General features: G+C 40.7%; 1 protein-coding gene across 1 annotated transcript; it reads left to right on the top strand.

Moving 5' to 3' along the window:
• Positions 1-1,942: 1,942 nt before the first annotated feature.
• Positions 1,943-25,476, top strand: LOC141156353 (pancreatic alpha-amylase-like). Its single transcript, XM_073642540.1, has 10 exons — positions 1,943-2,144; positions 10,858-11,004; positions 15,635-15,832; positions 19,518-19,748; positions 23,614-23,747; positions 23,842-23,964; positions 24,050-24,149; positions 24,395-24,516; positions 24,650-24,775; positions 25,253-25,476. Exons 1-10 carry the CDS (start codon positions 1,977-1,979, stop codon positions 25,440-25,442), a joined length of 1,539 nt encoding a protein of 512 aa, XP_073498641.1. The 5' UTR covers positions 1,943-1,976; the 3' UTR covers positions 25,443-25,476.
• The last annotated feature ends 1,107 nt before the right edge of the window (positions 25,477-26,583 follow it).

Raw genomic sequence — 26,583 nt, 5'->3', positions numbered from 1 at the left:
ACAGGACCCCCTTTGTGTGTCCTTTGTCTGGCCTTTCTTACCAACACTTCTGTCCGGCTGCCTCGGGCCTCCTCTTGGTAAACTTGGCGCCAGTTTCCCTGACCCTATGTGGTGCCTTCCTAGCGGATGGAGCAAGGGGCTGCGCCACATAAAATGTCAGAGCCTCCGGTTTCTAGCTGAGGGTCGTTTCCTGCCTCCACTAGTTCGGGGACCGGTCTCCCCCTTTGGCCTGACCCCTCCACGCAGGTGGATTCGGGCGTGCGGTGGCGACTCGCCCGTCCGCACCCCTGGGATCCCTTCATTCCTCGTTCCTGGAGCCTTCTCCGCTCCTCTTCCTTCCTTCTCCCTCTTGCAGGCCTGGGCCTCTGTTACTAGGCCCGCCTCCGGAGCAGAGCTCATGCAGAGCCCCTGCTCCCTGCCACTTCTGCTCAGACTTCTCTGCACTGAACTAAGATGGTGCCCACCTTTTATACTCCCTTCTCAATGCACCCAGGAACTGCTTCCTCCCTGCTCCTGCACTGCAGGGTTCCCCTTCCTCAGTGTTCCCTCCCCCCACTCCAGCCAGGGACAGGGACTGTCGTGACCATCTCAGGGGCATATTGGTCGCCCTGCCCCACGGCAATGTGGTGTAATGCATGCAGGTGTCGGGTCCTGATCCACACTCCATCCTTATCTGAGAGTGAGATATCACACCTCTGGGTGAGGTGCAATACGTCTGTAGCAACCGAGCCCTCGGTGCTACAGTTCCATTTATCTTCAGCCTAGGTGACGTATTGTGATACAGGGCCGTGATTTTGGCTATAAAAGGGTCCCCTAGACCCCTACCCCAAGCTTTTTAAGAGAATCATATATGGCGTGCCAGGAGACTCTATGGAATGCTTTCTCAGCATCCAACGAGAGTATCTACTTACAAATTTTTAACTGCATCTAGCCCAGGAAATACTTTGTGCCTAGTAGCAGTGTCTGCTAGTCAGCGGATTATCCCGGCTGTTAAGCAAGCTACACCACCTGTAGTTTGGACACTTAATTTTTTCAAAGGAAATGCTTCGGGACCATGGGATACTTAGTGAAGAGCATCAGGAGGCACCCCAAGGCATAGGGGCTGGGACTGGCACTAGGATGCCTTGCGGTGGACAGCCGAGCTCGATCCTTATAAAAGCTTTTTAACTGCAGCAGCTTTAGTGGACGCTACTGGAGCTGGAATTACGCGGCTGCTGGCATGAGACTTGCCCTCCAATAGATCCTTGTAAATGGATTTAAAGTGTATTCATTCAAATTAGAGGGACAATTTAAATTAAAAAGCTTAGAGCTGCCTCCACCACAGGGGGGCTCTCTCGACCCACCAGCGGACAGGCACCAGTATTGGGAGAGGGGGGCTGGCCGTCAGGGTTCACCGCGGCTCTGGCACAAACCCGGCGACACGGAGGTGGCACGGGCAGGAGCGGACTGGCCGTCTCGGCTTCTCACTTTTTGGATTTTAGAAGGGCATGACATGCCTATATCTGTGTCTCCCCCTCCTTTTACTCCTCCACCTCTTTTCTTTTCGCATGACTATATGTACTTGTCACTTTTCCATGTGTTAGTTGTGTCTTCTGAGCAGTTTGTCAGCTTTTGGACACCTTTGAAGGTGTTTTCTATGTGTTTCTATGTGTTTTTGTTTGCCTGCCATTGGTTTTAACGGTGTTCGAAGGTGTTCGACGAACAGTTCGACGAACAGTTCGGCGAACACACGGGTGTTCGACGAACCGAACCGAACTCGAACACTACGGGGGTGGCTCAACACTAGTTATTACATACACAGATAAGCCTCCCCAAGGTGACTTGCTTGAGATGTTATATGAATTTACCCTTATATAACAGTGAGAATTTTTTTGTGCCGTCACCTGCAGTCCCCGAGTGTTCATTGACACGTGGCCAACTTTTGCAGCTTTATGGTATAAATAGCAAGAATCTTGTGTCTTACAGGAGAACTCAAAATGAAGCTCCTTCTTTTACTTCTGCTTTCTGGGCTCTGCTCTGCCCAGTACAACCCAAACTATAGATCAGGCAGAACTGCTATGGTCCACCTGTTTGAATGGCGTTGGGCTGATATTGCGTCGGAATGTGAGAGATATCTTGGACCCAATGGATTTGCAGGAGTTCAGGTATGTGCAAGCAAATAAGCCCTCAGACTTGTTTATACTGGCAATGAAGAATTGTTTTTACTACCCTCAGGACTTTGTTGTAAGCAATATTTTCAGTTTAGTGCCAACAGATTTTTACAATTCTGCTTATATTTACAATTGAACAAAGTTGGTCCTTCTACTTTCACATATCAGATATGGTTTATGTAATGTTGTGTTCTACCACAATGGAAGTATAGCTGCAACATTTTTATCTACTTGCTGAGTAATTGTAAAATATCCTTTTTCCAGTTCTACGTTTACTAGTTATCTGTGTGATATAAGATGATGATGCTGGTGACATTATCCTTCATGTATATCAACCCTTGGGACAATTTATTTTAGGTCAATGCAGTAAAATAATATTTTTTTTATAACTATAAAAAGCTCAATATGCATTATCTTAGTCCACACACTGCTTTAGAGTAAGGCTATGTTCACACTAGGTGTTTTTTTCAGCTTTTTTGTTCTACAGCAAAACCTGCTCTTTTGGCAGAAAAGAAGCAGCGTCAAAAACACAGGTTTTGCTGCAATTTTGGTGCATTTTTCAGAATCTCAAAGTTCAGCTTTTGCTTCCACCACAGAAGCATGAACGTAGGTCACCAATGCAAGACATATGTGAAACCATAATAACCAGAATTACAAATGTAACAGTCGGGGGAAGGTGAATTGTTCAGGAATAGTTTACTTAGGACATTGGCAGAGTATTGAGTTTGTAGGACACTGTTTACTTTCACACTTTGGTCTGCCATTGAGTTGCTCTAGCATTGTTTAATTTCACACCTTGGTTGGCCACATGATTTGTTCAATCTCACACCTTGGTCAGCCAATAATTACTTTGTATGCATCACTAATTTAATTAAATTGTGCTAATCCTAACTGCCATCTCAGGTGACTAAGACAAGATGGTAAACTCACAAGAGTAAATGGATTTCACATGCTGCTGTACTTGCTTTTCTTCCCCTAAAAACGCAGAAAAACCTGATACCTGTGTTTTTGCAGCAATTTTTGCATTACCCAATGCTTTCAATGGATGGAAAACGCTGAGAAAACATTGAAAAATGCAAAAAGAAGTGGCATACCCTATTGTACAAAAAACATGCAAAGCCCAAAATACTAAGGACAAAAAGACCAAGCTGTGTACATGAGATTTCTGAAATCTCATAGACTTTGCTGGTATTGTAAAATGCAGCTGAAAATTTGGGTAAAAAAAAAAAGGCATCAAAAAACGCTGAAAAAATGCCTTCTGTGAACACAGCCTTAATCTGGCTTTATTGCTAAAAAATCCCCTCGCTATTTTTTTTCCTTCCTTTTTTATTTTTTCACTGCCGGTGGTTTTCAGCTCTGAGGAGAACTACTACTCCTCTCAGCAGTGCCGCCCTCGCTGTTATCAGCCAGAGTCGCGATCGGATGAGAGGAGTTGTAGTCTTCCCCTGCCGACCGGGTACCACCCACAGCGTGTTTCCCACCCATTGGATTTCATTGAAATGTAGCAAATCCACAGGTATAGATATTATACTTGTGGATTTTATGCATTTCAATTAGTCAATGGGCGGGAAAGTCTCCAGAAACGCTGGGCTTAATGGTCATGCTGCGCTTTTTTCCGCAATGGTAATCCTAATTTCCGCATCATGTGCACAGCACATCAGGATTATCATTGCTATAGCTGGCAGACCTATTAACAAGCGTTTTCTAAGCATTTCCTCGGCAGAAAAAACGCTGCAAAAATGCTTCGTGTGCACATAGCCTAAATGAGAGTTTTACTAAAGCTCTATAGCACTGTGGAAGGGTTTAGTTAAAAGGAATCTGACAGGTCCCCCATGCCTTAGACTATTTGTTGCTAAATACCCTGCCTAACCAGCCCTCTATACTGTTTAAGGTCTAGACCCATGTTTAAAAAAAGGCTTTATAAACAGTGCATTTCATATGCTAATTAGGCCTTTGACTAGTCGATGGGTTGTTTGTTTCCCCAGATTAGTTGTCCCTCTCAGCATGTTATCACGCCCCTGTGGGCTTGATAACATGATTTTCAAGAGTCGGCATCATCAATAACTCTCTGCAAAACTTGTGCATGCGTGCGCCTTTCATCATCCACATCATTGCTCCTCTGAAGCCAGGTGTATGCTTCCCAGCTTCAGAGGCGCACTGCCCCATGGACTAGTCAAAGGAATAATTAGTATATCAAACGCACAGTTAACAAAGCCTTTTTTAAACATGAGTCTACGTGAAAAATTTTATACAGAGCTGGTTAGGCAGGGTATTTATTAGCAAATAGACTAATGCCGGTGGGTTGGAGGGCATGGGGGAACTGTTAGGTTCACTTTAATACACTCCTGCTTGTCTAGGACATGCAAGGGGTTGTCAATATTTTGGTAGCCTAAAGCAGTGGTTTATAGCATAATCCCTACTAAAGTAATGTAACACACAGATATCTTTGGTTTATCGCTTTTCCCCACCTCTAAACAAATGGTATACTGCTATAACCAGTGCCCTAGACAATAATAATGCCCCGTCTGTACCTTGCACAGTAATAATACCTCCTCTTGTGCCCCAAACAGTACCAAGGTCTCTTCTATGGCCCTACACCAGGGGTCTCAGGGTACAAGAAACAAAGAGATACAATAGTGATGTGCACACCTGAGATACATTGCTATAAAAAAAATATTTTATTCACAACTGCTCATAAAAACATTAAAACACAATACAAAAAAACCCCATTGGCCCATGCAATATATGTAAGTATGGGCATAAGCTAGATCAATATATAAACATAGTATGAAATCTTATAATACCTTAGACAAAAGTATATATACACAAGTGCCCAGCAAGATATAAATATATCAGACCAATAGAACATAATATAGGCACTAAAACTCTATAGAGCTCTGTTATAACATCAAGATATGCATGTCATAAACATGTTAAAGCTCATACATATGCCTCAATTCAAGAGATATACATAATACTTATCATGGTAGATCTACAGAGTCAGCAAGGCTAAGAGTATCACCGATACAGGAACAGAAGTGGGCCTAACGTCACAGCCCCACTATCAGTATTTGGTCAGTAGTCGGTCAGTATTTTTTCTCAGTAGTGGGACCCAAAACCAGGAGTGGGTGATACATGCAGAATTGGTGACTTGTTTCTATTATACCTTTTCTCTGATTGTTCCTCACCTGGTTTTGGCTCCCACTGCTGAGAAAAAATACTGACTGAAAACTGACCAAATACTGATAGTGGGGCCATGGCCTAAAACTCAGACACCCCATGCGTCTGGCTGTGGTTCACAGCTTCTTCAGGGAAAGTGTGCGAGAAAGGGAAGTGAATGCAGAGAATATATGCCCATGTAATTAGTGGTAATTAGTGACCAGGGATTGTGATGATGTTTGGGAGGAGGGAGAGATGTGCACACCATGAGAGCCTGCTAGTGAAAAATAAAAACAAAATAAAAAAACAAGCGGTATAATAAATGCTGGCATTCGGATATGATCTTCCCCGCATGAGAAGATCTCAGTTGTCAAAGACGCAATGTCCGTGTGTGTGTGAGCGATGGATACTATGATACAACCTGGCGCAGGCGCCTCAGACTCTGGAAGTGACCTCATCAGTGTTGCGAAGTAAGTAACTAGGGACGCCAGAATCTGCCGGTGAGTCACCCAGGAGTCAGATGCAGATACATGCATTGCAGATACCACTTAGCACAGTTAAGTGCGATATTTAGAATAAGCACAGTGTGTAACACCATGCCTAAAAACCTCCTCAGTGAGTATCATCAATGGTGAGCACAGCCCGGATCTGCCTAGTTATAAGGTAGTAATAATAATTAAAGAGACCAGTCTGATCATAAAGACTGTTTAAGAGACATCTAATAAGATCAAGTTTATGACCCAGGAACATAAATGAACAATACAACCAGGTGAGCATACAATATTAATATTCCACACTGAGTAAGCCCACTATAAAAAAGGCTCAGCATAGCACCTAACCTGCAGATTTAAAGATCTATACCCCTAATGGGTGATCACTGATAACCCAATGGATCTTGCTCTGATATTAATTCAGTCACAGATACATAATGGAATAGGTCAAATAAATCTACTATATTTATGTTGCAACATAAATGAGCAGTGTGAGTGTGAGCTATCCGGCTCAGCTGCCCACATCTAATCTATAGCATGATCATATGAAGCAAGACTGAAACACCTAGAGTAGAGTAAAAAAATAAAATAAAAAAATAAAAATATATAAATATATATAAATAAATAAGAAAAATGATAAATATTGACTATAAAAAAGGCGGCCTGCCAGAGATATGACCAATAAGAAAAAATTGATTGAAACCTGTCAGTTATGGAATGCAGGCTAATGAGTCTCCTAAAATTAGTACACCCATCAATTCAAAGGAATGACCCATAATGTATGTATGTGACGATAAAGATGATACTAACCACCTGCACGTAACTGGAATAATCCATATCCTCAACCTCAGAAAGATGGCCAAAACTATGTGTTGGCCTGCACAATCGTCCATGAGTCCATGTAGCATATGTGTTACCAAAGTTAATCATTTATCTGGTAAAGCATCAGTTTGGATGATGGTCTTTTCATATGCCGATCCATAAGATCGAAGGATCAAATAAACTTCTCCATGTAAAGAAATGGAGTCACACCTTAATGAAGTAGGGAAAATATATATTTTTGTACTGTGTTAGCAAGTAGATAGACGAATATTAAGATTTGAGAGTCCTTATTAGTTGATACCTTTTAATGGCTAACTGAAAAGATGGTAACAAATTGCAAGCTTTCGAGACTACTCAGGTCTCTTCTTCATGCATAGTAACTATGCCTGATGAAGATGCCTGAGTAGTCTCAAAAGCTTGCAACTTGTTACCATCTTTTCAGTTAACCATTAAAAGGTATCAACCACTGAGGACTCTCAAATCTTAATATATACCTTAATGATCAAAAACCTAGAAAAGGACACATCAAATCCATGATAGGGTCATAAAAATCTCAAAATTTATTGGATCATAAAGTTAAAAACATGATGAAGGAATAAGGGAAAAGGGGGAGAAAAACCAAAGGTGGAGAAAAGAGAGGGGGACTACATAGGGGGGTATATAAATAAATGTCAATAATAGATGATAAAATAGCTCTCATGTCCACGTAACATAGCATATATAACCACAGTAGGAAAAAACATCACTGAAATATTTAAGTGTTAATAACAGATACCACAGTTATAAATAGGAGCAAAAACATTAATGAATAAAGTGCACAGTGCCTAAGGGATAGTGATGCCCCTAGCTTAAATACTCAGGGGATCTGTATGTAGCAGAGTATGCTACAAGTGGATATATTTCGTATGCAAAAGATGGTGGAACAATCATGAGTTCAGAATACAACAAAGTTAATAGATGATACTAACCTCCTGGACGCCACACCTCACATCCGGCGCTTGTTTCACCAATGCTTTGTCAAGAATATTCTTAACAAAGCATTGTCTAAAACGCGCTTCGGATGTAAGGTGTGGCGTCCAGGGGGTTAGTATCATCTATTAACTTTGTTGTATTCTGAACTCATGATCGTTCCACCATCCAATAAATTTTGAGATTGTTATGACCCCTATCATGGATTTGATGTGTCCTTTTCTAGGTTTTTGAATTTTGAGTGACACACAAATGTTATTTATTTGCTACTTCAGCTAATTTTTGGTGTTAATATACCTTAATGATGTGTCAGCCATCTCTCCAGATTAAGAATCATCGGATGGTTGTCCCTTTATCATAGGTGTACTGATGTGTACTTGCCGGTCAGAAAGTGAAGAGAGTGGATGAGCGATCCAAGGGGAAGATAACATTCAACATCTGAAAAAGGATACATACACATAAGATACAGTGGGGAAAAAAGTATTTAGTCAGCCACCAATTGTGCAAGTTCTCCTACTTAAAAAGATGAGAGAGGTCTGTAATTGACATCATAGGTAGACCTCAACTATGAGAGACAAAATGAGAAAACAAACCCTGAAAATCACACTGTCTGATTTGGAAAGATTTTTTTTTCATATTTTGGTGGAAAATAAGTATTTGGTTAATTACAAACAAGCAAGATTTCTGCCTCTCACAGACCTGTAACTTCTTCTTTAAGAGGCTCCTCTGTCCTCCACTCATTACCCGTAGTACTGGCACCTGTTTGAACTTGTTATCTGCAACCTCAAACAGTCACACTCCAAACTCCACTATGGTGGAGACCAAAGAGCTATCGAAGGACATCAGAAACAAAATTGTAGCCCTGCACCAGGCTGGGAAGACTGAATCTGCAATAGGCAAGCAGCTTGGTGTGAAGAAATCAACAGTGGGAGCAATAATTAGAAAATGGAAGACATGTAAGACCCCTGATAATGTCCCTCGATCTGAGGCTCCACACAAGATCTCACCCCATGGGGTCAAAATGATCTCAGGAACAGTGAGCAAAAATCCCAGGACCACATGGGGGGACCTAGTGAATGATCTGCAGAGAGCTGGAACAAACGTTACACAGGCTACCATCAGTAACACACTACGCCCCCAGGGACTCAGATCTTGCAGTGCCAGACGTGTCCCCCTGCTTAAGCCATTACATGTCCGGGCCCGCTGAAGTTTGCTAGAGAGCATTTGGATGATCCAGAAGAGTTTTGGGTGAATGTCATATGATCAGATGAAACCTAAGTAGAACTGTTTGGTAGAAACACAACTCATCGTGTTTGGAGGAGAAAGAATGTTGAGTTGAATCCAAAGAACACCATATCTACTGTGAAGCATGGGGGTGGCAACATCATGCTTTGGGGCTGTTTCTCTGCCAAGGGACCAGGACAACTGATCCGTGTACATGAAAGAATGAATGGGGTCATGGTCATGTATCGTGAGATTTTGAGTGCAAACTTCCTTCCATCAGCAAGGTCATTGAAGATGAAACGTGGCTGGGTCTTTCAGCATGACAATGATCCCAAGCACACCGCCAGGGCAACAAAGGAGTGGCTTCGTAAGAAGCATTTCAAGGTCCTGGAGTGGCCTAGCAAGTCTCCCAATCTAAACCCTTTAGAAAACCTTTGGAGGGAGTTGAAAGTCTGTGTTGCCCAAAGACAGCCCCAAAACATCATTGCTTAGTGGTCTTATATGTCTCCCATTTTCTAATTATTGCTCCCACAGTTGATTTCTATACAGTAAGCTGCTTGCCTAATGCAGATTCAGTCTTCTCAGCCTGGTGCAGGGCTGCAATTTTGTTTCTGATGTCCTCTGTGCCTCTTTATTTTAATAATGCCCCCATTGTGCCTCCTTATATTAATGCTCCTCACTGGGTCGCCTTATAATAATGCCCTAGAAATAATACTCACCACTTCCTGCTTCAACACCAACTTGTCTCTGAAAAATGTAACCACATACTGCTATATACTGTGCCCTAGATAGTAATAATGCCTTTTATTCATTTATTTTTACTCATTTGTATAGCTTCATTAATTCCATAGCGCTTTATAGACATTATCATCACTATCCCCATTGGGGCTCACAATCTAAGTTGCCAATCAGTATGTCTTTGGAGTGTGGGAGGAAACCCATGCAAACACAGGGAGAACATACATACAAACTCCTTGCAGATGTTGACTTTGGTGGGACTTGAACCCAGGACCCCAGCTCTGAAAAAGCAACAGTGCTAAACACTGAGCCACCGTGTTTCCTTCTATGAGCCCTGCACAGTAATAGTACCCTCTCTTTGTGCCAAAGTAACAAAGTAACAAAGTAACAGTATCCCCTATAAGCCCTTGCACAGTAATAATTCTCCACCTGTGCCTCTGCATAGCAATAGTGGTCCCTTCTGTTTGTCCTCATATTTATATTGTCCCCCTGTGCATCTTAATAGTTTTACAGCCCCCCAATAGTAATAATGCCCTTGTGTCTCTTTATTGTAATAATTACTTTATAGTACCTTAGAATAGGGGCATTATTATATCTTCTTACAATATTACCTCCTGTTCTTCTTTATTGTATTATTGCCCCCTATTGCGCCTCCTTAAAACAATACTCCCATATTGCGCCTCAGTGTTTTCCTATAGTAATATCGGCCCAACTGTGCCTGGAAAAAAATAAAAATAAACTATTGTTCACCTCACTCAGTGACCACACAAAGTGGTGAGGTGCTCAGCCTCACTGTAGTCTCTGGGCCGAGGAACGCAGTGCCGTGAAGTGATGTCACCGTACTTCTGACATCCCCTTCATGGTGCCGGCCCCCTGTAGGCCGCAGGCTAGAAGTAACGGAGTTGGGAGCTGATGACTCTCTGCTCTCCTACAGTTATTAACAGTATCTGCTTCTTGAGAGCACAAATAATGTTAAAAGTGATGCGGGCTGATGCGGCCCACTGCCGGACCAGTCTATATGGCATTTGTGCAGTCTGGATTTGCATATGTACTTACTACTTGCATTTAAAAATTTTAAATAGTGATATCGCTTGATACAGTTTCCAAAAACAATATTATACTGTAGTAAAATAAAAGCACAAAATGGTTGATATCATGTAATTTGTTCATTTTGCCCTTCCTATAATTTGCCCCTGTTTATAAATCTCATTATCTTTGATTATTTCAGAATTATGTAAATGCTTTCTTCAGGTTGGTTTACGTACATTTGTTTAAAATTCTTGTTTTCACCATTTTTATTGCAGGTATCACCTCCCAATGAGAACCTGATTATCACCAGCCCCAACAGACCATGGTGGGAGAGATACCAACCGATCAGCTACAAGATCTGTACTCGTTCTGGTAATGAGCAGCAGTTCAGGGACATGGTGACCAGATGCAACAATGTTGGGGTATGAGCATTTGAATGTCCTCTCAGTTTAATATGTAGAAAATAAATATTAAAGGGAAATTATTTCCATTGAGCAGGGCTCAGCATAAATGAGTACACCTCCTTTGAAAAGTAAGATTTTAATCAATATCTCACTTAATACAAGAACAATTTCCAAAATTTTGACAAGACTCAGTTTCATAGAACATTTTTTTTATCTATAACATGAAAGTAAGGTTAATAATATAACTTTCATTAGAAAATCTTCAGTTTTACTTAAATTAGTTGCTGCAAAAATGAATACACCCCACATCAAATACTACTACATCTAGTGTCTAGCATCAAGTCTTCCAGTCATTGAATGAACAAGTTGACGACATATTACAGCATCTATCTTTTTCTATTCTTCAAGAACGACTTCTTGTAAAGTCTGGATGCTGGATGGAGATGCTCAACTTGTCTCTTTTGAATTTGCCAAAGGTGTTTGGTTGGGTTCAGATCAGGAGACACTTGGCCACTGATTCACTTTTACCCTATTCTTCTTCAGAAAGATGTGTGTTTTGGATCTATGTCATGTTGGAAAAGTGAACATCTACCAAGAACATGGAGTGATGATAGCATCTTCTTCTTCAGTGTAGATCAGTACATGTGTGAATTCATGACACCATCAAAGAAATTTAGCTCCCCAACACCAGCAGCATTCATACAGCCCCAACTAAAGATTCTTCCACCACCATGTCGCACTGTAGGCACCATGCATTTAGAAAAAAATCATTTTTGCATCAACTGATTTGAGTAAAACTGCAGATGTCATAATGGAAGATATATTATTACCCCTAGTTTCATGTTATGGGTTAAAAAAAATGTTCTATGAAACTAAGCCTTGTCAAAATTTTGGAAATTTATCTTGTATTCAGTAAGATATTGATTAAAATCTACTGTTTTAAAGTGTATGTACTCTTTTATGCCTAACACTGTAAATAGTTAGACAGAGGGAGGAGCCACTCTCTGTCAACCTATCATCTTTCCTCTTACCCTTCTGAATTGTCATTGACAAAGGGTTGCCATGGCAGCCAGAGACCTAATGAAGCACTAAGATCTGCCATCTTTGAATTCATATTATTAAGAAGAGCCAGGGCCTAATAGAACAATGCTGACATAACAATAAATTGCAATACACAAGATCGCATTTTCAAGTCCCCAATTGGGACTAAAAAAAAATAAAAAAAGGTTTAAAAACATAAAAACGGTGGCCCTGATTCTATAAGGCTGGCATTTTGATGAGGGGCAGGGTGGGGGGTTAGGTGCCTGATTCATCAAAAGCCTTGCATTGCACAAAAAAGTGTGACTTTTCAAAGCTTTTTACGCCAGTTAATTGACATAAAAACTTTGATGAATCAGGCCATTGTCATTTAAATAAAATACCTTTTTACCTTTTGTTACACAAAAAAATCTTAACAATAAAAACATAATTGGCATTGCTGCATTTATAATGGTCTAAACCAGTGATTCCCAAACTCCAGTCCTCACGGACCCAACAGGTCATGTTTTCAGGATTTCCATAGTATTGCACAGGTGGGAGAATTCCTGATGCCTTGATGATACTTCAATCACCTGTGCAATACTATGGAAATCATGAAAACATGACCTGTGGGGTCCGTGAGGACTGGAGTTTGGGAAACAATGGTCTAAACTATTAAAGTATCACATTACTTATTCTACAAATTGAACTCTGTAAAAAAAAAGACAATGTCTGAAATGAACTTCACCTTCAAAAAGAACGTCATAAATAGTAATCAAAAAGTTGTATGTTCCCCTAAAGACAAAAAATTGCTTCCCCTGCAAAAACAGCCCCCACAAAGCTTCATCAATGTAAAAGTGAAAAAGTTGAATCTTAGAATATGGCGACATTAAAGATTGTTTTTGTAATGAAAGTAGTGAAACATAAAACTATACAAATTTTGTAGTGAAGTAACCATACTGCTCCAAAAAATATAGCTAACATCATTTTTACCTAAAAGATCCTTAACCCCTTAACAACATCTGACGTACTAATACGCGTCTGTGCCCTGGGACTTAAGAGCCAGACCCGTATTAGTACGTCATGGCGATCGCGCACGCACACAGGCTGTGCGGGCGCGATCGCCGCCGGTTGTCAGCTGATTGTCACAGCTGACACCCGATACTATGTGCAGGGAGCGGTCCTGCACCGCTCCCAGCACATTAACCCCCGCGATGCTGCGATCGAAGTCGATCGAAGTCGATCGCAGCATTGCGGGGGCAAGGGGAGGTGATCGCAGATACTCACCTCCTCTTCCGGCTTCCAGCGCTGTCTGCAAAGGCTTCCCGGGTGTTGCCATGATGACCCGATGTCGTCATGACAACATCCGGGTCACCAGACAGCAGGAAGATTGTTTGGACATGCGCAGTGCATCTCCAAACAATCTTCTCCCTGTCCGGCGCTGACAGCCTGCATGGCACAGGGATGGTGCTGCATTCCTGTGCCATGCAGGCGATCAGAGAAAAAAAAGTGAAAGTCCCAGAGTGGGACAAAGTAATAAACTATATAAGCTTCCAGAAAGTGAAAAAAAAAAAAAAAAAAAAAAAATTGCAAAAATATAAAAAAAAAATAATAATCCACCAAAAATAAAAATATAATGTACCCATCAATAAATATTATTATAAAAAAAAAAAAAAAAAACAATAAAAGTACACATATTTGGTATCGCCACGTCCGGAACAACCTGACCTATAAAACTGTCCCACTAGTTAACCCCTTCAGTGAACACGGTAAAAAAAAAAAAAAAAAAAAAAAACGAAGCAAAAAACAATGCTTTATCACCATACCGCCAAACAAAAAATGGAATAACACGCGATCAAAAAGACAAATATAAATAAAAATGGTACAGCTGAAAATGTGATCTCGTCCCGCGAAAAACAAGCCACCATACAGCTCCATCATCCGAAAAATAAAAAAGTTATAGCTCTCAGAATAAAGCGATGCTAAAAAATATTTTTTTCTATAAAATTGCTTTTATTATGTAAAAGTGCAAAACATAGAAAAACAATATAAATGTGGTACCACTGTAAACGTACTGACCCAAAGAATAAAGCTACCTTATCAATTTTACCACACGCGGAACAGAATAAAAAAAACAAAAAAACAATTCCTGAATTGTTGGTTTTTGTTTATTCTGCCACCCAAAAATCGGAATAGAAAGCGATCAAAAAATGTCACGTGCCTGAAAATGGCACCAATAACAACGTCAAGTCATCCCGCAAAAAACGAGCCGTCACATGACTGTCTGCCAAAATCTGGAAAAATTATAGCTCTCAAAATATGGCGATGCAAAAACTAGATTTTACAAAAAATGCGTCTTTTAGTGTGTGACAGCTGTCAGTCATAAAAACCCCATATGATTCTGGTATTGCTGTAATCACACCGACCCGAAGAATAAAGTCGTCTAATCACTTATACCGCACAAGGAACGGCGTCAAAAATAAACTCTTGGGTTAGGATTGGGCTAGGGTTAAGGCTGGGTTTGGGGCTAGGGTTGTGCTAGGGTTAGGGTTATGCTAGGGCTAGGGTTGTGCTAGGGTTAGGGTTGTGCTACGGTTAGGGTTGTGCTAGGGTTAGGGCTGGGGTAGGGGTTAGGGTAGGGGTTAGGGTTGTGATGGGGTTGGGATTTTTTTCAAAAGTAAGAAAAAAAGATGACGATATGGCGACTAGTGCTCGCTACTTGAGTTTGCATCGGGTGCTCTGGTATGCATTGAGTATCGTGGGTATTTGAGTGACATGCTCGAGTCTCTGCCCCTGGGGGTTCCAAGTGCTCACTATGCATCTAGATAGGTGCCTTGGGGGGTCTAGTTTCCAAAATGGGGTCACTTGTGGGGGAGCTCCAATGTTTGGGCACGCAGGGACTCTTCAAATGCAACATGGTGTCCCTATTGGTGGCTGGAGCTGGTATTAACATGAAGAGGTTTGTGCTGCAATACCAGTCAAAGCCCATAGATAGAAGTATCACTTTTTCTGGGTGAAAAGCAGATTCACTTTTCCCGATGTCAGAAAAATATTTCTATATATGTAAAAGAAAAATTTACTTTTTGGGAAAAATACTGGCCTTGCTGAATATTTTTGATTTCAACTTTTTTTTTTACTATTAAAAGGGTTGTCCGGACCTTAGGGGTCACTCTATGTGACTGCAGACTGGTGAATCCTCACATTGCGCACGCTTGGTGCTGTGAGGATTCTCCACGCAATCATGTGGCCGCAAGAATGCATTTGCATGTTCCGGGTCACATTCCGACTAGATGTATCTAGTCTCACTCAATACACTTTCATTGAGTGAGTCTGTGCCCATCTAGTCTGCATGTGACTGCATGTAAGCAAACCACATACTTGCAGTCACATGCCCGCCGCTCCTGTCTCCAGCACTGGAGAATCTTCACAGTGCGCAGTGCGAGCGATATGAGGATTCACAAGACTGCAGTCACATAAAGTGACTGCAGACTTGTACCATAATGCCGGACAACCCCTTTAACTTCCTTATTGTTCAATAATTTATATTAAAATATCATACATTTTATGGAATTTTTACAATAAATAACTGAGCAATATAACAGGCTCTTTAACTTGATTTGCCAATTTTTAGGTGTTCATCTATGTGGATGCTATCATCAACCATATGTGTGGAGCTGGTTCGGGTTCCGGCACACGTTCTACATGTGGAAGCTCCTACAATGCTGGTAGCAGAGATTTCCCTGCTGTAGCGTATTCCAACCTGGATTTCAATGATGGCAAATGTAAGTCTCCAAGTGGTGACATTGAGAACTATGGAGATGCTTACCAGGTAATATTATAACTTTTAATTTATTTTGTAGTTTATATGACAACAAATAATAAATGTGCAGATTCAAGGGAATCTGTCAACAGGTTTTTGGCATCTAATCTGAGAGCAGCATAATGTTGGGGAAGAGACCCTGATTCTAGTGATATGTCACTATATTATCAGCAGTAGATTATCACTAGAGGACTAGTAAACCTGCTGCCATATTCATGAGCTGTTTTTAACCCTTCCTACAACACTGATTAACAGCTTTCTTCCTATGCACAGTGTACACAGAAAGCTTCCAATCAGTGGTGTGGACGGAGTCATACACAGCTCAGCCTTCAGAGAGCAGGTAGATCTGCAACAGAGAAAACAGGGATTTAAAAAAAATTCTGCGGGCAACTCTGTAAGTGATGCGTCACTGGATTAAGGGTCTCTGGCCTCTCCATTATGCGGCTCTCAGATTGGGTAGCAAAAACCTGTTGACAGTTTCCCTTTAAGGCTATGTGCCCACGATTCAGAAATGCTCCGGATTTTTCCTGAGCGTTTCTGCATCTCCCCTGGCAGAAAAAAACGCATGCGGATTGTACATGCGGATTGTACATGCGGATTGTACATGCGGATTGTACATGCGGATTGTACATGCGGATTGTACATGCGGATTGTACATGCGTTTTTCCTGCCAGGGACATGCGGATGTGAAGCGTTCTTCACATGCATTTCCGCATGCGGGTTGACAAGCGCTTTCCAAGCAATTAAGCATCACTTGAAAAGTGCTTCACAACTTGGTCACACTATATAAATCCATGCAAACAGCATGGATTTATATAGTGTGACCGGAAAGAATGTTTAAAAATAAAAAATAAATCTATACTTACCTTCTGATGGCCCCCGCAGTGTTGCTTCCCTCCATCCTGGCTGCCCGCACATCGCGGTACACTGAAGGACCTGCCGACGTCAGCGTCGCGTGACCCGTCACATGACTATGACGTCAGCGCAGGTCCTTCAGTCTATCGCGATCTGCTAGCATGAGAGGAGGAGCGCATCGCTGGCCGTCAGAAGGTAAGTATAACATTTATTTTTTATTTTAATCTTTTTTTTTTACAGTTTCTATGGTACCCGGTTCCGGAGGAGAGTCTCCTCCCTCTACACCTGGGTACCATCCGCACATTGAACGCATGTATTCCGCATGTGCTTATCTAGTGAAGCGGATTCCATGCGTTCTAATGCAAGTCAATGGCGGCGAAAACGCAGCACTTCCGCAAAATAATTGGTAGTGCTGCGGTTTTTTCCGCAATGATAATCCACAGCCGAAATTTCTGCAGCATGTGCACAGCACATGCGGATTATCATTGGGGGACATGGCAGACCTTCTACCATGCGTTTTTTAAGCGTTTCTGCAGCGTTTTTGCCGCTGCGGAAATGCTTAAAAAACGCATCGTGGGCACACAGCCTAAGCCTTATTGTCTCCACACACATTTAAGTTGTCCAAAGTTGCTGATTTTGGCTTGATCAGCTGACCATCTGATGTACAGTATATGATGAACTCTCTGACAATTGTTGTTAGCTCAGATAAGGATCCAGCAATTCAAACTCCAGTTCCATATTTTTCTTACATCAGTTAATCCACTGGCAGATGTGTATGTTAGTGGCCTTCTCACATGAACGCTCAGTTGATTCAAATATTCCTATACATGATGGAGAAGAAAAAAATACCTGAAGAAATGACTTTCATTAAAATGGATCTGTAACCAGATTTTAAACTACAAGCATATGTATTATCAAATAAGTCTCTTAGACTTGATAATGCACTTAGTTTATAATTCATGTCTGAACAGCTGTATAGTACTCAAATTACAATGAGCTTTTTATCTAGTCTAGCTTATTTTAACACTTGGCAAAGAAACTTTTATAAAGGATTATAAAGTCATTCTGATAAGGATTTTTCAAAGTAAGTACTCCAACCTCATCAGGTCAAAAAATATTTAATAATGTATGCGGTCTGTATTTTAAAAATCTGGTCACAGATCTCCCTTAATGTACAATAAAATAACAATGACAGATAGGACCTTGGATGTAATAGGGGGCATACCACTAAACATTATATAAACAGGGAGACCATAGGTATTTTCAATACCCCAAGATAACATAATTAAAACACCATATGTTGACTAAAAGAGATAAATGCTTTATTTATGTATTTTTAAGAAATAACACATAGTTATAAATAACATGTGTGAAAAGACATAACATGGGCATGTGAGGCTGCAGGGGTTAGATAGAGACACAGCTGGTATCAAATTCACATTGGACCTATAATACTGTAGGTCACATAGTCCAACCCATACAATCCATTAGTCACAGACAATGTGTGCAGAAAAAGTTAAATAACATAGATCAAGTGACCTATAACAAGTCACAGTATAAATAACCATCAGAGGTTTTTTCAGCAACACATAAGAAGTACAAGCATCACATGGAAAGGGTTAAGTAAGACATACAGTACAGACCAAAAGTTTGGACACACCTTCTCATTTAAAGATTTTTCTGTATTTTCATGACTATGAAAATTGTACAATTCACACTGAAGGCATCAAAACTATGAATTAACACATATGGAATTATATACTTAACAAAAAAGTGTGAAACAACTGAAAATATGTCTCATATTCTAGGTTCTTCAAAGTAGCCACCTTTTGCTTTGATGACTGCTTTGCACACTCTTGGCATTCTCTTGATGAGCTTCAAGAGGTAGTCACCAGAAATGGCTTTCACTTCACAGGTGTGCCCTGTCAGGTTTAATAAGTGGGATTTCTTGCCTTATAAATGGGGTTGGGACCATCAGTTGTGTTGTGCAGAAGTCTGGTGGATACACAGCTGATAGTCCTACTGAATAGACTGTTAGAATTTGTATTATGGCAAGAAAAAGCAGCAAAGTAAAGAAAAACGAGTGGCCATCATTACTTTAAGAAATTAAGATCAGTCAGTGCGAAAAATTGGGAAAACTTTGAAAGTGTCCCCAAGTGCAGTTGCTAAAACCATCAAGCACTACAAAGAAACTGGCTCACATGAGGACCGCCCCAGGAAAGAAAGACCAAGAGTCACCTCCGCTTCTGAGGATAAGTTTATCCGAGTCACCCCACCACACCCCCTGAGGAAGTACGGAAACACGTGTTGGGGCCTGCCCTGGCACTGCTGGTCACTTTTTTACTTTCACTAAGTATGTCTTACTTAACCCTTTCCATGTGATGCTTGTACTTTTTATGTGTTGCTGATAAAACCTCTGTTGGTTGTTTATACTGTGACTTGTTATAGGTCACTTGATCTATGTTATTTAACTTTTTCTGCACACATTGTCTGTGATTAATGGATTATATGGGTTGGACTATGTGACCTATTACAGGTCCAATGTGAATTTGATACCAGCTGTGTCTCTATCTACCCCCTGCTGCCTCACATGCCCATGTTATGTCTTTTCACATATGTTATTGATACCTATGTGTTATTTCTTAAAAAATACACAAATAAAGCATTTATCTCTTTTAGTCAACATATGGTGTTTTAATTATGTTATCTTGGGGTTTTGAAAATACCTATGGTCTTTCTGGTTTATAAGATCTCCCTTAATGTCAATGAAATTGATCTTTCACGCTATGATGATGACATATGTATAATGAAATCACACTACAAATGTGCTCATCTGCAGGTGAGAGATTGCCGTCTTGTGAGCCTCTTGGATTTGGCACTGGAGAAGGAATATGTGCGTACAAAGATTGCTGACTATCTTAACAACCTTATCAGCATTGGTGTGGCAGGTTTCAGACTCGATGCTTCTAAACACATGTGGCCAGGGGATATCAAAGCCATTACCAACAAACTCAATAACCTCAACACTCAGTGGTTCTCCAGTGGATCTCGTCCTTTCATCTTCCAAGAGGTAAGAGGTTTAAAACATAGTGATGAATGCAATAATAATAAGTCTAAAACTGCATATAAAAATTAAGATTTTTTTATATCATTAGTAGTGATGATCGAGCACTAAAATGCTCGAGTGCTCGGTACTCGAATCGAGCAGGTTGGATGCTCAAACGGACTTGACTCGAGTACCGAGTATAATGGAAGTCAATGGAAAACTCGAGCATTTTTTCCAGAAGACCCTCCCAGGAGTGTTGGGGAGGCAGGAAAATCGCTAAGATGGATGGAAACAGCACTCAAATGGAATGGGAACAGTATGGAGAAGATGCCTGGAAGCATCTCTGACTTCCAGGTTGCTGCTGGGAACAATGTTGTCAGAGTATTACTCCACTTTTACGGAGTGACAATAAAACATACAAAATCGAAGCTAAAATTGATTTTACAGGAAAAAAAATTAGGAAACATTATTGCCTGTATAATGGCTTGATAAGGAATTAATTCATCGCACACATAGGTGATATGTATGCAAAGTTCGTTTATTACAGTCAAAGTAAAAAAATTTTTTTTTTTTATACCCAGTTTTCAAGAGGGACAGTAGTAGATGTTTCGGCCATTTATTCGGCCATATTCATTAAGTCGCTATTGTTGTGTGGCTATAGTAAAGCCTGGACTGCAATAATTCAAGGTGGAGGGCTCAGAGAACTCCCCAAGGCGGAAGGGGCCACGGAAGTCTTCTGTTTAGTGCATGCGGTCCTGCAACATCTATTTTTCTTAGGTGGTGTTCCTGGTTGTAGGTGCCCAGACAGTGGTGGCGTGGGGGGTAATAGCGGCGCTCCCGCGCCTTGCTGAAGCTATTACCCCCCACGCCACCACTGTCTGGGCACCTACAACCAGGGACGCCACCTAAGAAAAATAGATGTTGCAGGACCGCATGCACTAAACAGAAGACTTCCGTGGCCCCTTACCCCTTGGGGAGTTCTCTGAACCCTCCACCTTGAAAGATTACAGTCCAGGCTTTACTATAACCACACAACAATAGCGACTTAATGAATAAGGCTGAATAACTGGCCGAAACGTCTACTACTGTCGCTCTTGAAAACTGGGTATAAATTTTTTTTACTTTGACTATAATAAACGAACTTTGCATCCATATCGCCTATGTGTGCGATGAATTAATTCCTTATCGTGATTGGGCATAAAATGCCAATTTCATCAGCACCTCCAAATCCGACAGAGTGCACGTTAATCTTTGCCTCTTCTATGGTATAATGTCTTGCATATAAGGCAAAATTAAAAAAAGAAAAAAAGTCTCCTCCACTCCTTAATAGCAGGGCCATCTCTCACCTTATTTCGCCTTTGCCGATGACCTGGTACAGGGGGAAATAAGTTACACCTATCAGTAGTCACCGGTAAATGTAATTTAAGCATTTTAATAGCCTTATTTGAGCATGTGGTGTGTGTGACATGGTCAGACACATTCTGTTTAATTTATGAAGGAGGGACTCTGAAACTAACAAAGCCTGTGCGGACAATGCAAGAATTGCCAAAAATTAGAAGGAAGAAGAACTCTAATGCACCCTGTACTAGACATAAAGGAGGGCCTCATACACATTCTGTTAAAATTGTTAGGATGTGAGACTCATAGACTCTGACGAAGCTTGGGCAAAACGTGCGTTGGGGCATACAGGACCACAGGTTACACCAAGCTCATTGCAATGTAAGTACTGTTTTGTGTTTTCTGCTCTGCCACTATGGTTAAAACAGTTTGTCATTGAAGAGCATTGGGCAGTTTAGAGACTAGAACTTTTGGAGTAAAGACAAAAAAACTCCACAGTACATGTAACAAATAAGAGCAATATTATATTACATTTTATGTGGTCCTCCATAGGATTACTCTGTTCCTGTGTTTGTTATATATTTTAATTTTTTTTTACCATATTCAATAAAGGTTATATTTTATGAGACGTCATGCATCTGTCTTTTCCCTCTTGATAGTATCTCATATAATATATGCTTGCCAAATTTCCAGTATTAATAGGAAAAAGAAAATATGCAGCCCTGAAAAGGACTTTTGCTTTTAGTTTGCAGAGCAGCAGTATACCTATAGAAGGACTGTAAGGCAATAAACCCTGTCTCTATGCCTCTAATCTAAAACTATCCCTCCTCCACCAGATATCCCTACACTGAATGCAGGTGACAGCTGTTTTACTAGAGCTAGGACTTTTGCTTTAATGGTGCAGCAGTATACAAGTACAATAGTAATTAAACACTGCCTATTTGCCTGCTCTAATCTAAGCTCTCCCTCCTAGATCAACTCTCCCTGAACTTCTTCCATAGGACAGAGTGATATATAAGACCCAAAGACGTGCTGCGGTCGGCTAATCACAGTAATGCCAGAAGGCAACATGGCTACAGCATTACTGTGTATGGCAGGCAATCCTTGCATGTTTATTGGCTGTATAAAAGATGCAAAACATGCGGGAGGGGACTCGAGCATGCTGCTCAAGCACCCGCGATGCTCAATTGAGTTATGAGCATACCCGAGACCGCCAATGCTCGATCGAGTAGCGAGCGTACTAGAGCACCCCGACGCTCATCAGTAATCATTAGCTAAAAGAATTTACATTAAGAGCTAGCATTTTGCATCTAGACAGTGACAGTATCAGAGTCCAAGACAAAGTCAACAAAAGACGGTTCAGAGTGAAAGAGAGACAGAAAGAAAGATATGGCAAACTTCGATTCAAACAGTTCAAGATAAAAACCAGAGCTGAAGTAAAAAAGGTTGATCTTGGAGATTACAAACCTCTTAATAGCTGGATCAAAATCCAAGAATAGTATCCAGAATAGTGCACCAGGTAGTGTCCATAATACAATAATTAGCACAGGACAGAGGAGATACGGTAAACCTAAAGTGGACCCATTACTAGATTTCACAATACAAACTTCTGACATTATTAGATAGAATCTCTTAGAACTGATGAGGCTGCTGTACTTACTGTGAAAATCCATATCAAAATATCTGTGGAGTCCTGATATTATTTAAGATGTCTTAATATTAGGCAGGAAAATTGTCTGAACATACAGCTGCAACCCCTGCCCTGGTCGCTAGGCGGCACAGCACTTACACTATGGCTACTGCTGGACGCTGGCAGCATGTGGATGTTTAGCCTTTACACTGCTGAGACTAGTTCTCTAGTTTTTTCTATACACTTTTGTTTTGCTGCAGTGAGCTGGTATGTAATTAGCTGGGAGCCATGGGCTGGGCTCCCTTCAATATCAACCTTAACTGACAGTCTGTAGATTCCAGTTATTAGTTCGTTTTCAGCTAGACCAGGTCTCTGACACCTTTGTCCTGTGGGAAATTGTTTATTCTTTTGTCTGACCTTGTATATCTTTTTGTCTGGCAAATCATGCATCATGACCCCTCTTGCCTTTGGTTGGCTCCTCCGTCCAGCAGCCCTTCTGTGGAATCAATTCAGTGAATCCCAATGTCAGTCCAGATCCCTTTAGTGTAGTGGATAATATTCTATAATTACTCTTACTTCTCTACAATTTTTTTTTTTTTTTTTATCAAAGATTTTGCCAGTATGAAAGTATATGTACGTTATAAAGTAGATTTGTAAGTAACAACAGTATTTGCATGAGACATAATTCCTTATAATATTGCACAACTCACCTGCACAACAATCAAGTATCACTGATACATAATACATTATGTAAAGAAATAAAATAAAAGGAAAAAACTAAAGAATTTTGCCCCATACCTTTACATTTCAATAATGCTCTAAGGTCAGTATGGGTAGACCGCCAACTACTTTCTGCAACTTGAAAACTACAAATCGGAGCTGTTACCCTTTCCAATAAATCCATATCATTGTGACTGACAGGTGATTGATTTGGGTGGAGAAGCTATTTCAGCAAGTGAATATTATGGTAATGGACGAGTGACAGAATTCAAATATGGAGCCAAACTTGGAAATGTTATTCGGAAGTGGAATGGAGAGAAGATGTCCTATCTAAGGTGAATCCAGGACTAGTATTCATGCACCACAGTACTCTTAATAGAATTAATAGAATTAAAGATTTTACCTTTCTCTGATAAATCTTTTATCTAGGAACTGGGGTGAAGGATGGGGTTTTATGCCCAATGATAGAGCCTTGGTGTTTGTAGACAACCACGATAACCAGAGAGGGCATGGAGCCGGTGGAGCCTCCATCCTCACCTTCTTTGATGCTCGGTAAGAGATATCTAAAGACAAACATAAAATTCCTCTATATCCTTACTTGTGATTGTAAAATTGTTCCAATTTGTAATGTACACAGCCTTTACAAAATGGGAGTTGGCTTCATGTTGGCTCATCCCTATGGATCCGCCCGTGTGATGTCCAGTTATCGCTGGACAAGAAACTTTGTTAATGGACAGGTAAGCACAATGTTAAGTTAGAGAATAATTTCTTCCTTCTGTCACTTAACCTACGTTACACTTAGCAACATTAGATCTTCTTTCAGGATCCTTCAATGCAATATGGCTCCTCAAACTTTATGTTATGAAAATAAGTGATACAAAACCTACTTAGCTCTATTGACCATGAATCCTCTTCATTTGCACATTTAATATAACAATTTTTCCTAATTTCATTCTTGTATATTCCAAATATATTTTTATAGGATGTCAACGATTGGATCGGACCACCAATGAATTCTGATGGATCAACCAAGACCGTCACCATTAACGCAGACTCCACCTGTGGCAATGATTGGGTGTGCGAGCATAGATGGCGCCAGATTAAGTGAGTTGTGAAATTCTACTGTTACAAGAGGGACAGATGTCTAAATAAAGTAATTTCCTACTCCACTTCTTTCTGTGCTAGATGTTTGTGTATTACGTGGTTTTCAGACATGAATGTGATATTTTCTTTAAAGGAACATGGTCATTTTCCGTAATACAGTTGATGGCCAAAGTCTAACCAACTGGTGGGAAAATGGAGGAAACCAAATTGCTTTTGGCCGTGGAAACAGAGGGTTCATTATCTTCAATAACGAGAGCTTGTAAGTTATGTTTGGTTTTAACAATAGGTAAAGCTATGCTGGATGATGAGCATTTTCCTTATATTCTTCAATTGACGTTTGTCAGGAAACAGGCAAAAACAAACAGATAATGTCCAAGAATTTTATGAAAAACCATTCAATTTGTGATAAAGCTACAAGTCCATGGTTTTCATATAGAAACTTTACCAATAAAATATGAACTAGTGGCCGCTTAGTTAGATGAAGCTTTTCATTATTTGTTATTGCAAATAAATCCTTAAAAAGGTTGGCAGAGCATAGGGATTTGATGACCTAACTAACTGCTCTTTGTTCAACACCATCATCTCCATTGGATATCTTCTTGACCTGCAGCGCAGCAGGATTATCTGTATATCTCTCTCCACTATTGCATTGAAAAGTTTTTAAAACATGGTTAATCGTTTTCATATCTTTACTACTATACAGACTAAAATACTTACATTTACACTGTTCTTTCAGTAACATGGATGTCACCTTAAACACCGGACTTCCTGCTGGCACTTACTGTGATGTCATCTCCGGGGAGAAGGATGGCACTCGTTGTACTGGCACCCAGATCACCGTGAGCAGCTCTGGCTCAGCTCGCTTCACTATCAGCAGTTCAGCTGAAGACCCATTTATCGCCATTCATGTCAATGCCAAACTGTAATGACTAAAAAATCCTAATGCAATAACTAATCAAACTCGTGTCTCATTCTTTTCCACGTTATTATAACAATGTAAAGTGTTTTTTCCCCAAACCTATAATATTGATTATTTTAGCCTTCATATTCTCAAAGTTCCATTTCGTGGAAAGCAATGATTACCGGCAGATTGTTCATATTTTGTTAAAATTAAAGGATCATACATGTGACGAAAAAGGCTCAGAGTAGGCCAAAGTTCGTCACTGCATTGTTAGAACCTTGCTGTTAGGTTTTTTTTCCTTTGCTGGTCACATGACCTTGTTGGCCTATTTAATCCTGCTCCGCCCTTCTGGCTTTGCTGGACTTCATTGTATATCTACTTTCTAGCTAGCCTGTGCTCTGTATTTAACTCTGTTAGTTTTCTTGGTCTACGGACCTCTATGTTCTATCTATTTTGTTTGTTCGTCTGTCTGCTACTATTTCTGTTAGGAGGTGTCCCATATTCCTCCCAGTCCTTAGTACTTGTAGGGATTCCCTCCCCACATCTATAGGTCTCCGTACAGACTAGATTAGGACTTTAGCAGGTCTGATCGCAGGATCAGGTTCCCTGTTACATCGTAGGGATTCAGCTGAGTCCTATAGTAGGGACAGATCTCCTCTCTTTCCTTAGCTTTGGTAGCAGAACATAACAGTAAGTCCAGCCTGCAAATTCTCTAAGGAAAGATTTTTTTTTTTTTTTTTTTTTTGTTCCATCATGGTGTCGGTTCAGGATTTGGCTAAACACCTGCAGGGACTCTCTCTGGAAGTGGCCGAGCTCCGTCAGCACGTGAGTAACTGTCCTGGAGCATATTTCTTGGAGCCTAAGGTATGTTTGCCGGATTTATTTTTTGGTGAACATCGAGAATTTTTTTCATTTAAAAATGCTTGCTTATTGTATTTTCGTTTGAGACCCAAGTCCTCTGGGGATGAATCCCAGCGCGTAGGGTTCATAATGTCACTTTTGCGCAAAGAGCCTCAGGAGTGGGCCTTTTCTTTGCAACCTAGTGATACATGCTTCAGATCAGTGGATAGTTTTTTTTCTGCTTTAGGACTATTATATGATGATCCTGACCGTGTGGCATCAGCTGAGACTGAGTTGAGACGTTTAAAACAAGGATCAGGTAATGT

Source organism: Phyllobates terribilis, unplaced genomic scaffold, assembly GCF_046119375.1.
Source record: "Phyllobates terribilis strain yellow unplaced genomic scaffold, ASM4611937v1 Scaffold_8__6_contigs__length_399053987, whole genome shotgun sequence".
NCBI lineage: Eukaryota > Metazoa > Chordata > Amphibia > Anura > Dendrobatidae > Phyllobates > Phyllobates terribilis.
The sequence above is the reverse complement of the archived record's forward strand: the minus strand, read 5'-3'. Positions and strand labels throughout refer to the sequence as shown.

Bases quoted from the DNA above. Each gene is read 5' to 3' on its own strand.
- LOC141156353 (XM_073642540.1), top strand. From the start codon at position 1,977: ATGAAGCTCCTTCTTTTACTTCTGCTTTCTGGGCTCTGCTCTGCCCAG. The intron at 23,965-24,049 runs GTAAGAGATATC...TAATGTACACAG, and splicing joins CTCACCTTCTTTGATGCTCG to CCTTTACAAAATGGGAGTTG. The intron at 24,150-24,394 runs GTAAGCACAATG...ATATTTTTATAG, and splicing joins GAAACTTTGTTAATGGACAG to GATGTCAACGATTGGATCGG.